This window comes from Rhinopithecus bieti, unplaced genomic scaffold (genome assembly GCF_001698545.2).
Source record: "Rhinopithecus bieti isolate Rb0 unplaced genomic scaffold, ASM169854v2 scaffold_26348, whole genome shotgun sequence".
In the NCBI taxonomy this organism is placed as follows: Eukaryota; Metazoa; Chordata; class Mammalia; order Primates; family Cercopithecidae; genus Rhinopithecus; species Rhinopithecus bieti.
The window spans coordinates 77,307-91,073 of NW_016811746.1; the positions used below are offsets into that span (position 1 = coordinate 77,307).

General features: G+C 34.4%; 1 protein-coding gene across 3 annotated transcripts in view; it reads left to right on the forward strand.

Annotated features, from left to right (window-relative positions):
- ANKRD30BL (ankyrin repeat domain 30B like) overlaps window positions 1-12,313 on the forward strand; it is a 13,992-nt gene extending 1,679 nt beyond the window's left edge. The window contains exons 2-7 of one of the 3 annotated variants that reach the window (XM_017894956.1): window positions 2,758-2,872; window positions 3,035-3,208; window positions 5,089-5,195; window positions 6,163-6,300; window positions 8,862-8,926; window positions 11,681-12,313. In XM_017894956.1, the coding sequence (XP_017750445.1) occupies window positions 2,758-2,872; window positions 3,035-3,208; window positions 5,089-5,195; window positions 6,163-6,300; window positions 8,862-8,926; window positions 11,681-11,778 (697 nt within the window). In that variant the 3' untranslated portion in view covers window positions 11,779-12,313. The remainder of the gene's footprint in view (window positions 1-2,757; window positions 2,873-3,034; window positions 3,209-5,088; window positions 5,196-6,162; window positions 6,301-8,861; window positions 8,927-11,680) is intronic. The other 2 variants (XM_017894958.1, XM_017894957.1) reach the window with 2 other exon arrangements.
- Window positions 12,314-13,767: the final 1,454 nt, after the last annotated feature.

The following is a 13,767-nucleotide window of genomic DNA, read 5'->3' on the forward strand; positions in this document are numbered from 1 at the left end:
ACCACTACACTCCAGCCTGGGCAATAGAGTGAGACTGTCTCAAAAATAAATAAATAAATAAATAAATAAATAAATAAATAAATAAACAAATCACAAATTGTTTGATAACAGCTGAAAAGACAGGTAAATGAATACAGCAGAATAGAAAATCCAGAAACACTTAAATATCTAAGAATTTAGAGCTTGATAATGCTTACACTTTATACTAATAGGAAAAGAATTAGTTTCATAATGGAAATGCCTGCTTTTTTGGAGAAAACTAGTACTTTTATGCCACAAATTAAGTTTCCGACGGAATATAGATTAAAAAATTTTAATATAAAAATGATAAAAAGCACCAGAAGAAAACATAAATGCCTATTTACATAGGTACATTTTTATGTTGACAACACCTTTCTAAGAAGCTCAGAAGCAAGAAGTCTGAAGGATAATTAAACAAAACAAAATTAAATTAACCTGTAATGAGAAAAAAACAAAAGGCAGCATACTTACTACACATGTATGTGCGTGTGTGTCTGCATGTTAGATTTAAAAATTGTCATTTTGTAGATAATTCACTTAAATCAACATAAAACTCTAATTTAAAATTGGGCAATTTTAATTAGAGCTCTAAATTGCAGATCTAAAAAAAGTACTTTGCCTCTAATTTAAAATTGGGCAAAGTACTTTCTTAAGATCTGTAAGTGACCTATGCACACAGGAAACAATATTTAGTGTTTCTGGTTAGAGAAGGCATTTAAGTTAAAAGAGGAATCAAATACTGTTTTCTATCTACAAAGTTTGTGAGGATAAAAAGCAGTAATATTTATACTGCTGTTTAAAGTTTAAATTGCAGATAACTTTTCAAATAGACAATTTGGTGGTAAATACCATATTATTAAGAATAATTCATATAACGACTTTTATAAATATATTTCATTGAATTTACAGTATAGGATAATATGTGACCACTGAAGGTAGAAATATATACAGAATAGGTGACATTTGAAAATGTGTTTTGGTGTATCAAGTGAGGGGAAAGTTCAGTTTGATTATACATACACACAGACTAAAGTCTTGTGTTATCTGAAATTATGTATGAAATATAAAATTTGTTATTTGAGGGCATTTGTTTTAATAGAAAATGTTTTTCCTTTTTATTATCTTTGATTTCCACATTGAGCATGTACAATGCTATTAGAAAAAGTTTATTATTAATGAAATAATTTTTGGGAAGAGCAGGAATATGAATTTTGCACCAATAAAAGTAATTTCTCACTTTCCATATTTTATTATTTTTTGTGGATTAGTATATTCTGTGAACTTTTAGCATCTTCAAAAGGCAATCTTTTTACCTGTGCTTGTTGATTTACATATTTTATTAGGCATGTATTTTTATTATATACAGATTTATTACATATATGTCAATAATTATAGATTAATTAGTGTAGTTTTATTATTAAGAAATAAAATAGTAAATATAAGTGCTTTATAGCAGTTTTTTTAAGGTATTGAACTTCTCAACTGTATTTATCCTTTTACTCACTTTATCACATGTAAGCTGAATGCCTATTATGTAGAAGATATATTAACTTTTAAGACTCTTTCATCCTTAAAAGTTTCACATTTACCTGCTCAGCCTGAGCAAAGTGAGAGATTTAAAGTTGGGTTACTAGGACTGAATCTCAATTGAAGCTTTTCCTCTCATCTTTCAAACAAAAACAGTTCTGAAGTGAGAAACTAGTAAAAGATAACTATCAACCACTATTTTTGAAATTTATAACAGCTTTAAATAGTAATATTAATCATTGGAAATACCTAATTTACATGCATTCTATAAATCTAAATATGAATTTACATACATTCTGTAAATCTAAATACAAAATAAAATGAGCCATACCTACTTGAATCCCATTTTCTTTGGCTTGAAGTTTTAAAAATATTAAAGAAGTACTTTGTTTTAACAGTTTGCTGTTTTTATTTCAACTCTCCTTTTGTGTATACTCTTAAAAGCTAAAATCTCTTTAAGTGTTAATCCTGTGACTAGGACTGCCATCATCCTGTTGTATATACCATATTCCACTTCATGGACGGCGCCATGGATTGTGTGATGCCTGCTTATTTATGTACCAATGAAAGATTGTTTACATTTCTACAAAATATACTTGTAATAAATAATGAATTGTAAGTGGCATTTCAATGTCAGAGATGTTAAAATATGAGACATAGAGTATCTTAGAATCATTAAAATACATTGTTATCTCTAACCTTTAAAACATACCACAAAGTAGGCATAATTGTACCATTTTACTTAAAATGTTGTCCTTGTTAAGTAGTAGAAATAATTACAATATCTAACAATTACTGAGCTGTTACATGTGCTAGGAATTCTTCAAAATACTTTGCATAGATTCTCATGAGGCATCACAGTGATGTCCTGCAAGATAACTGCTGTATTCATCTTCACTTTATTGACAAGAAAATTGAGGCACAGAAAGGATAAGCGATAGCTGGAAGGTGAAAGACTTTAAAGTAATATTCAAGCCCAAGTTGAACTGAATCCAAAGGCCAAGCTTTTTCTATTCAAATAGGCCACTCTTTCATTAATGTAGTGAGTAATAAGAGCGAATGAGTGTTGTACTTTCTTCAGGAGAATATTAAATATTTGTTTTGAGGGCAGAGGAAGAGCATGGTATTTAATGTTGACAATTACATAAATCATTGTATGTTTTGAGACAGTGGACTAAACTTTCCTAAAAAGTCCTCTCACTCTCATAGGACTGCTCTACACTGGGCCTGTTTCAATGGCCATGCGGAAGTAGTAACACTTCTGGTAGATAGAAAGTGCCAGCTTGATGTCCTTGATGGAGAAAACAGGACACCTCTGATGAAGGTAAATAGTAGCCAGTTCTTTCAGCAGGAGATGGATTTGGTTTAAATACATAGAATAAAAATGAATTTATCTCATTGAAATATAACTAGTTTGTGAAAACTGTGGAATATTTATTTATATTTCTTGTAATTTATAATTTACTTCTTGCTTTAATACTAACAGGCTCTGCAATGCCAGAGGGAGGCTTGTGCAAATATTCTCATAGATTCTGGTGCTGATCCAAATATTGTAGATGTGTATGGCAACACGGCTGTCCATTATGCTGTTTACAGTGAGAATTTGTCAGTGGTGGTAAAATTGCTGTCCTGTGGTGCAGACATCGAAGTGAAGAACAAGGTCGACATTAACTCCATTTGTTTTAACATTAACATATGTAAATTATTTTATATTTGGAAGCTCAAATATTCCCATTTTTCTATGAAAATAGTTTCACAGAACTTAAATGTCTCAGATTTTACTTTAAATATTAATATTTTATAAGAACTATTAAAGAGTATGGCTTTTCTGTGCATTTATGATAAATATTTGAATTTGTTAAAGGTAAAACTTTTTCAAATATTCTTTCCCACTCAAGTTTTCTTTTCTTCTTTCCAGTTAGTGTAAAACTACAGGAAAGTAAAATTTGTCTGCATAAACTGAGTCAACAAGTAAAATTTAGGAGACATGCAGAAATCTGGATTTCCTCGTAAAGGATTGAATCTGGTGTCTCTTGAGCCCATATGACTGTTTGGTATGCTATGAAGACGTTCTAGCTTTATACAAATCATACGTTTCCAGTTTGCTACTGTGCCCACCTAGTTACATCACTTACTCAGCTTACCTCTTTTGCCTATGTAAATATTTCAGTTATCAATTCCTCTCTTATAGTGTATTTTGGTAAACATTTCAAGTTATTGAAGACACAGTTTATTGGTGTTTATAAATATATAGTTTATATTGTTACATTAATTCATTAATATTGGGGTTGACTTCTAGAATTTAGAAGAATTTTTTTAAAACAATGATTTTTCTGTTATATACAACCATAATAATAATCTTTTTTAAGAATGCTTTTAAGCCTTTATAAGATTAATCATGGTTGTATTTGAATAAGTTAATTTGGCCCCAAAAAACATTGCAGAAAATATTATATCCTTCTTCTGCAAGAATTGTCCCTTAAAATTAAAGTGATTTAGGGGGCTTCTATTATGCTAATCACAAAGATGAGTTAGAACTTTCATTAATAAGCCATTTTATTCATGTTTTTGATGTTTTGCCAAAAATTAAGTAGCAATTACAATAGAAACCAGAATACAAATGGATTATTGCATTTTAAGAAATAGATATGCATTAGGATCCTAGGAATTGTCATTATAAATTGAGAAATAAACGTTTATACGATTTTTCTAATAGCTGAGACAAAATTCCTTATTGTCTTGTACAAAGAAACCCCATGGACCATTTAATATAAGCAGTCAAAGTTCATTTGAAGCCAATCTCTTTTAATTTAAGCCACTTCCTTGTGACTCATTTAGAGCAGGAGTGCCTGACATTGGCATCTGGGATCTTTGGGATTATTGATGAAGAGAATCAAGTGAGTTTGTATCACCCAGAGGAAACCTCCATTTTTGGGGGGAAGCTTTCAGAACTGCATCCCTGAAATTCTAATTTGTCAAATGTTAATGTTTGCCACAAAAATACATTGTCAAATAAGGATTAGGCAAAGTTCAATTCATTTCTTGAATAATGAACATTTAATTCACAGTTTTACAACATTTCTTGAACATAGATAATGGTGGAATCTGTTGGGGTACAGTGCTTCTGGTAAGGTAAATATTCTTTGGAATACAGTTGAAGAAATACTGCTCTAGAGATAATAATTTAGATTACTAATTTTGTAAAAAACTAAGTATTTACTACTATGTCTTAGGGTTTAAAGATATAGAGATAAAAGATACAGCCCCTGCCCTCAAGAAGCTCTTGATTTACATAGGAAACAATAAAATCATTACAAAATAATGATTTTTGGAGATAACCAGAGTTAATGTGGTGATGCAGAGGCTGAATGTTTACAAGTGAAGGTGCAGTGCATGGGAAAGCACAGAAAAGTGACAAAGAAGGGATTGCTATTGGTTTACTTTCTATTGTTTAAGTTCATAGGGTATTACATAAAGTATTCGGTTCAGCTGAGAAATATGTAATTTCATGAATTATAAATGGTTTTTGCTGTTTTACAGGCTGGCCACACACCACTTTTACTGGCCATAAGGAAAAGAAGTGAGCAAATTGTGGAATTTTTACTGACAAAAAATGCAAATGCAAATGCAGTTGATAAGTTTAAATGGTATAGTAGTTTTTTTTATTAAAAAACACTTGAGTAGTGTGCTAGAGTAATAACACTCGAGTCAGAAATATTAAATTAATAATATTTACTTAAAATTACTAGATCATAGAGAAAAATACCAACACAAATTATCAGTTAAGAAGAAAAGCAATTATTTGGACTGATCAACATAAAGAACAGTATATAGTAGGATTTATCTTCTTTTATTATATTGACTGATTCTTATTTGTAATCTGATGTTTTTGGTTGCATTATCTTCTGCTAGCTAAAGTGGTTCTGTATTAGTGTTAAGAAGTATGAATTTTTAGTTTACTTTATAATTCAATATTGAACTATTAGCCCCTTTATTGTATTTTCTAACTTCTGTTTTCATACACTTTTTAAAAAATGCAATATTTGCTGGGCATGGTAGCTGTAGCCTGTTATCCCAGCACTTTGGGAGGCCAAGGTGGGTGGATCACTTGAGGCCAGGTGTTCAAGACCAGCCTAGCCAACATGGTAAAATCCCATCTCTACAAAAAATATAAAAATTAGCCAGGCATGGTGGTACATACCTGTAGTCCCAGCTACTTAGGACAGTATTATTCCTAATATTGTTTTAAGCCTTCAGATTGCTCTCACTTGTCTGACTTCTAGCTAATTTTGAAGTACAAAATATTATATCAGACTAAGGAAGAAATAGATAATTCTTCACTTAAAACTTTGCCTCTTTTAGATTAGTGAACAGAGCATATTTTCCTGCCCCTCAGTGGACTTTATGTTAGCTATTTCTACTATGCCACATCCCAGTGGGACACGAGTCTTTTTGCCCCTTCCTTTTAACCTTGGTGGTGATTTACAGGGATAAACACTTGAGCACTAAAGATATTTAACGTTTGTTAATACATGTAGATGGTTAATTCTACCCTGACAGGCACATATTAAACTGGTTCTGTTCCTAATAATGAAGTTATCTCTGTTATTTTAGCACAGCCCTAATGCTTGCAGTATGTCATGGATCATCAGAGATAGTCTGCATGCTTCTTCAGCAAAATGTTGACATCTGTGCTGAAGATACGTGTGGAATGACTGCAGAACGTTATGCTGTTGCTTGTGGATTTAATCTGTAAGTGTTTACATTTAAAGGCTAGGTGAGATTGTATAGTTTGTTTCAGGTAGTTTTTGAATGACAGTGAGTTAGTTCACTTCATCAGCCAGAAACTAGGCAAAAAAAGCTAGGCTAATTAGAAGGAGTAATGGCTCCAGGATTCTTTATTTTAGGGCTTTAGGGATGCTAATGTTGGCTACTTGATTTGAAGTATAACCCCTATGCATGGGATAAACATAATGTCACAATTTTGATTTTTCTAATTAGTTATTTGGGTCTTGAAATATTCACTTTAAGCAGACAACCTGATAGTGTCCCCTGGGGCTGTCTTTAATTCTTGAATTTTCTAAAAGAATCTGAACCTAAGTCCAAGGAAGACATTCCTTTTGTACAAGTCAGAAGGATGTGGGGGGAAATGGCCATTCTCTTCATTTGTTGTTTCCATTGATTCTGTTGCTGCATCATTGCCACTGAAACTGCTCCTGCAATCTGATAATGATTGACCTTTGTGACCAGGATGCCCTTAGTAATACAGATCCCTCAGTCTTCATGGTGTAGACTTCAAAGTTATTACACTTTTGTAAAAATTCACATACATATTCTCAGCCACTATTTCCAAAGTACCAGCACCCCACTCTGGTAGCTAGAACTTTTGGCTTTAGTGACACACATAGTGAGCAAATTGACCCTTCTCACACTCAAAACCTGATGTGAAACCCACATCTTAGCCTGAACATGGCCTAGACCTTCATTGTAAGTTATCCTTTGAGTGGCTTTTTCTATATTCTCTAGCTAATATTAGTAGTAGTTTGAAACCATAAGTCTGGTTGAAATAATGTTACAGGAAGAAATTGGAGATCCATTTTGTCTTTGTTACCAGATCTATGTCCCTGGCCCTTTATATACCATTTCATAGGTAGTGGAAGGTCTCATCTTATTCTGTAAGATCCCATGTCATCTTTCCCAAGTTGTAGTGTGTTCCAACTTGTGGTTGTCCCCTCGAGTTATTCTTTTCTCCTAAAAGTAAAGATCTTCCATGCTACTTGCATCTCTACCTCAAGTTTTTAAAATATTTTCAAATTCTGCATCACCATGAAGCCATTCAATAGACTTCACTAAATCTCAAGTAAGTTGGTTAGGTTTAACAGAGCTAAGCCTCATCCGTGACTGTTCAGTCTTCACGTATAAAGGTAAGGATTTGTGCTGGCTTCAGTGGTACAAATGGTAAAATTGAAACAATGTTGAGAAGGTCAGCATGGTCCCTGCACAAGGATGACATACAAATCTGTGAAGTGTTGCATATTTCTTGCAGTCCCCAAAAGGACATTTTGCTACTTTCTAACTAGCTCCAAGGAAATGGTGTGAGTCAAAGCAAAATGGGTGACACCCAATATTGCAATTGTGATTTTCATACAAAAAATTATTTATGTAAGGTGATCTATGAAATGAGATGGTGGTAACACATAGGGTCTTATGTGCAATATTTTGTAAGTAGGGATCTCAGAAATGAGAAAATACCAACTTGCATCTTCTTTGTGGAACTTACAAAAAATAAAGGTGGGATTTTGTCTTCCACAGCAGCTGGAAATGAACATGGTGACTAAGCATCATTCTAACAAAGATTTGTTGGTTCAGAGTTTAAGGAGGTGGATTAAGAGTAGTAGTAGTCCAAGCCAGATGCTGACATCTATTAGTTTTCTGCCCTTGGTGTGACTAATGAGCTCAGTAATAGAGGATAATTAGGTTATCTGATTTAATGATTTAACATATTTATAAATAAGTTTCATTACAGAATATAAAATAGCTTAGATGCTCTGAATTACAAGCCACAAATGATAGAACATCTAATATCCAGAAGTAGGAATTAATAACAGAAAACTGCAACATTTGAATATTATAATCTATGAAAAAACACGTTTGTGGTTTTTTTTTTTTTTTGTAATTTATTTATGTTTTGTAGAGACAGGGTCTCCCTATGTTGCCCAGCTGTTCTTGAACTTCTGGACTCAAGCAATCCTCCTGTCTCAACATCCAAAAGTGTTTGCATCACAAGCATGAGCCACTGCAGCAGGCCAATATATTGGGTTTTATTGGGATTTTTAAAATAGTTTCAGCAATAAGGTTCAAGAACAAATTATTTTTTTGCTCTACTATTTCTTTGAGCATTTTAAAAATGTTATCTTGTTAAATCTTTATAATAACCTAGGGAAATAAGGCCCTAAAATCCTCATTTTTAGAAGACATTGAGTCTAAGAGAAGCAACTTGTTCAAGAAAAATACCTGTTGGTAGCCATGCTAGGACTTATTCTGAATTAAAGACATTTTCCATATGTCAAACTAACTCTAGTTAATTTACTGAGTTATACTGCCCTCAATTCATGAATGTTTTATCTTTCTTTCTTCTTTAATTAGAAGCTTAATAAGTTCATAGAGCTTACAAACTTAAAGTCTATGGAAAAAGTAATGTTCTGATGTTAGCTCTAATATTGTCCGAAATACTCTAAGAACTTAATGAATTTGATAATTTTTTTATAGCAATGTTAAAATAGTAACTTCATTTATTTCATTTTTATACATAGCATTCATCAACAACTTTTGGAATATAAACAAAAGATATCTAAAAATTCTCAAAATAGCAATCCAGGTAAGACATCTGATAGTAAACTACTCTTGGTGGTGTTACCATAAGATTATAGGAGTGTTGATCACAAAATAGCTATTAAAAAAGCAATCTGTAAATAGCATGTGTTTACATATATATATATATATATATATACCTATATGTAAGCGTTTGCATATATAGACATAGCTTTGATTTAATTTTTTAGTTTATAATTCAGAATTAGTTAAGAATTTAGTTGTGGGTAGTTTATAATCTCATAAATATTATCTGAAAAATATTTAATTGCAGTCCCTAATATCCTATATAATACTTTTGTATAAATAAGTAAAACAGTTTTTAAGTTTGCATATTGTATGTTTCCTCAACTGTTATAACAACTTAGGCTTGTTATAAAATGTATAATCCGTGGTGTGATTGATGAGCTTAGCAATAGGGGATTATCAGCTTATCCAATTTAATGAATTAATATATTTATAAATACTGTTACAAATTATAAAATAGCTTAGATGCCTTGAATTACAAGCCACAAATAACAGAACATCTAATAATGAAAAGTAGGAATTAATAATAGAAAACTGCAACATTTGAATATTATAACCTATAAGGAAACACAGTTTATTTATTTGTTTGTTTGTTTCTTTATTAGAGAGACATGGTCTCCTTATGTTGCCCAGGCTGGTCTTGAACTTCTAGGGTTTATTTAATTTTTACAATAAATGATTTGCATTTAGAAAATTAGAATTAATTATAGTTGAGTCTTGAGCAACATGAGAGTTAGGGTGCTGATCCCCCCATGAAGCTGAAAATCTGCTTTATATGAAAATCTGTTTCTTTTGACTCCTCCAAAACTCTACTAATATTCTACTGTTGACCTGGAGCCTGAAAAAAGGTGAAAGCATAAGCAATTAACACACAGCTTCTATTTTATATGTATATATACTGTATTCTTAGAATAAAGTGAGCTGGAGAAAAGAAACTGTTATAAAGAGGAATAAATATATTCACTATTTATTAGATGGAAGTGAATTATTATACATAAAGGACTTCATTCTCATTGCCTTCACGTTGAGTAGGCTGATAAGGAGGAGGCAGAGGAGAGATTTGTCTTGCTACCTTGCAGTGGCAAAGGAAAAGAAAAATCTGTCTATTAGTGGGCTCCTAGACTGAAAACCCTTATTCAAGGATCAACTGTGTGACATAGTGACTTGTGTCACTAAAAAAGTAACTATCGCTGGCCGGGCGCGGTGGCTCAAGCCTGTAATCCCAGCACTTTGGGAGGCCGAGGCGGGCGGATCACAAGGTCAGGAGATCGAGACCATCCTGGCTNAAAAAAAAAAAAAAAAAAAAAAGTAACTATCTTTAGAATTTGGAACTCAATAATACTTTTCTTGCACCATAAATGAATGTCAATAAGAATTAACATAACTTAGCCAGGGTGCGTCAGTACCAATAGGAGATTGTTTTTCAAAGATACCTACTGAGTGCAGAAGTCAGAAAAGCAATTCTTTGTTGAGAAGCGCAGGTTATGTTACATAGTTTGTACCAACAAGGTCTCACAATTATCAACTTCATTCCCTCTAAGTTGAAACCAAATAAGATATATTTACTTCATTAGAACAAGATGTGTTGTTCTATCAGCTGGATAATTAGTGTGTTAATAGTAATTTTGTTACAACAAGATACTCTGTTCCTACTAGCCAAAATATTATCATTGTAAATATTCAAATAGCTCAACTCTAGGCTCAACAAATTATAATAAAAGTGGAAAAAATTTACACAATAACAAAAGTGCTACTATGATACCTAAATGTAACACAATATATTGTACAATATGAACTGTATGAGCACATTATATATGTTATAAATATATAATAAATTATTCTATATTTATCAAAGGACTTCTATAAGTTAGATTTTTGCAAGCTGCAGGAGACCAAGATGGAATACACATAGTCTGGGTCTTTAAGGTGCTCATAAAACAGTAGAACTGTCTCTATTGAATTTCTGCATTTTTCCAACAGAATTTCCTAAACATGTTCTTTATTCGTTTATCTACTTGTCCACTTAACAGATAACTGTCAGTTATCTTTAAGGTACTAAGCATCTTTCTTGTTATTATCATTGTCATTTTTTATTATTTACTACTTTATTAAGATATTAAGCATTTTTCTTGTTATTATCTTTTTTATTATTTACTACTTTATTTGGTGTTTACTCTGTGCCAGAACCCCTTTGGGAGCTTATAATTATCACTTATTATATCGTTACCATATTCAGTATGTGTCAGACATTTTATATCCAACATGAAGAATTAAAGCTTTAAAAAGTCTGGTAGTGTCCAGGAGCGGTGGCTCACTCCTGTAATCCTAGAACTTTGGGAGGCCAAGTCGGACGGATTGCTTGAGCTCAGGAGTTTGGGACCACCCTGACTAACATGGTGAAATCCCATCTCTACTAAATTCAAAAAATTATCTGGGCCTGGGTGACATGCATATGTAATCCCAGCTACATGGGAGGCTGAGGTAGGAGAATCTTGTGAACCCAGGAGGTGGATATTGCAGTGATCTGCTGAGATCGTGCCACTGCACTCCAGCTTGGACGACAGAGTGAGACTCTGTCTCAAAAAAAAAAAAAAAAAAAAAAAAAAAGGAGAATTAACAAAAGTTTGGTAGTATTTAAGGAAGGCAAGCTGAATGAGTAGAAGTTTGCCAGGTAAAGCGTCAGAAGGATGATATTTAGCAGAAGGAAAATTTATCCACACTGTGTGTTTGGCAGAAGGAACATCTGAAGGAACACCTGAGGAGGCTACACCCTTGGCGGAAAGAACACCTGGCAAGGCTGAAGGCTCGGTGGAAGGAACACCTGATGAATAGGATACAGTAAATTCCTCTTCAAAGATTTTAGCCTGTAAACATCCTTTAAAATTGAAGAGGGGGAAGATTAAGTACAATGAGTTCTGAGTTCCCCTTCAAAGAACAAATATGTCAGTATGTTCAGCTTCTCTGTTCTTTGTTCTCCATTTTAAAGTTTAACTTCCTTGTTCTTTATGCTTCCTTGCCCCTAGTTTCATTAAACAACCCCCTTCTAGCCTCTAACACCTGCTCTGTCTTTAGTCATTCTTAGTCACCTGCTCTGTCCTTAGTCATCCTTAGATACCTGCTCTATAACTGTCTTTCCCTCTGAAACTACTCACCTGGCCACTCCAGCTCATACCCCTGCCCTCTTTGAAACAGCCAGTCTGAATTAGCTTAGCGTGTGCAGTCCAACCCTATCCAGTACAGGAAATACACAACAGTAGGGACTAGCTGCATTAGGAATAAGAACCCTTTCCCCTCCCTTGTCCGGTGTGATCTTGCCCATTACTCCATCTGAAAGACCACTCTTCTATAGAAGTAAATTTGCCTTACAAAACTTGTTGTCAGAGTGCTGACTCTTCTTTGCGGCACCAAAAATTTATTTTCCACAAATTTGGGGGCCCACCCAGCATTCCCATTCTCCTCTGGGGAAGGGTCCAGTCCTCTCCCATGAAGAGGCGCACCCCGCTGCCTCGTTGCAGTGGCCATAAAGGTAAGGAATTGAGACTCCCCTGGTGCAATTAATAAACCTGGGCTCTCAGCAACGTGGAAAGAAACAGGCCAGCAACTTGGGGGAAAGGATCTTCACATACCGTGGCGACCAGGTAACTGTGCACAGACTGAGGTAAGAAACGTTGCAGGGGTGACAAAGTGTTTCCTTGGTGGTCACAATATTCTGGAGGTTAAAAGTGTGTGTGAATGATCACAAGTACTACTGCTTGTGGTGCTGTTTGTGTGGATGATACTAGGCATTACTGCTATAAGGAGTGAGTGGGTCCTATCTGCGGTTTTTTATTTGAGTAAAAAACCTTTGAAGAGGAATTAACTGTATCCTCATATGGCTTAGGGCAGATCCTGCTGTGGGGTTTATACCATGATGCTAACCCTAAGAGGGACCTAAAATTCCTGGGAGGGAAGTAGTCAAGAGTGGATGAAGCGAAAGAAGGGTGCAAGGAGCCTCCAGCAGGTGGGGCTAAAGGATAGGAAAGAAATCTCTAGCACGCGGGCTTGAGCCATAGCAAAGCCTCCAGAGAAGGAAAGACAAGATATTCTCTAGCATGAAGGATTGAGCCTAACCAGGACCTAACATGGGAAATGCCCCAAGTAAGACAGTGAGCAAAAAGGAAGAGGATAGTAAAAAAGATATTCCCGCTGATAGTCCCCTGGGTCTCATGTTAAAATATTGGAAGGATAATGAGAGGACTAAACATAAGAAAAAGCATTAGATGATAAAACACTGCTGTTTCACTTGGACCCAAGGTCCCATCCTCAAAACCCTCAATCTTCTGGCCAAAGTTTGGGTTGAATGAGCATGTAATGTGTCAATTTCTAATTCAGTATGTTAATGATAAAAATCTGGTTTCTCAAGAAGAACTAGACTATGCTCTTTGTTGGAGACAGGGACCTGTCCTTATTCCCTTAAAGGCAAGTAGGGAAGAACCCAATCCAGCATCTCAAATTGAAAAGTCAGATGAGCTGACTCCCACACCTAAAGCCAGCACATGGGATCCCCTATACCATTTTCCCCCACTCAGTGCCTCTGATCCTTCCCCTCAGGGAGCTGCTGCCACCCCAGATCCCACCCCAGATCCTTCTCCTGCTCACGTTGTTCCTTCTTACAACTCTAATTCTTGGGAGTTATCATCCCATGAGCCTGTCCCCTGTCAACCTAAATACCTCTCCCTAAAGGGACTCCAGCATGAGGTACAGCAATGTAAAAAGGACATTCAGAACTTCCCTTTTCCCTCCACACCTAAGGAGTCAGCTGCAACTCTCTTCCCCTTAAAA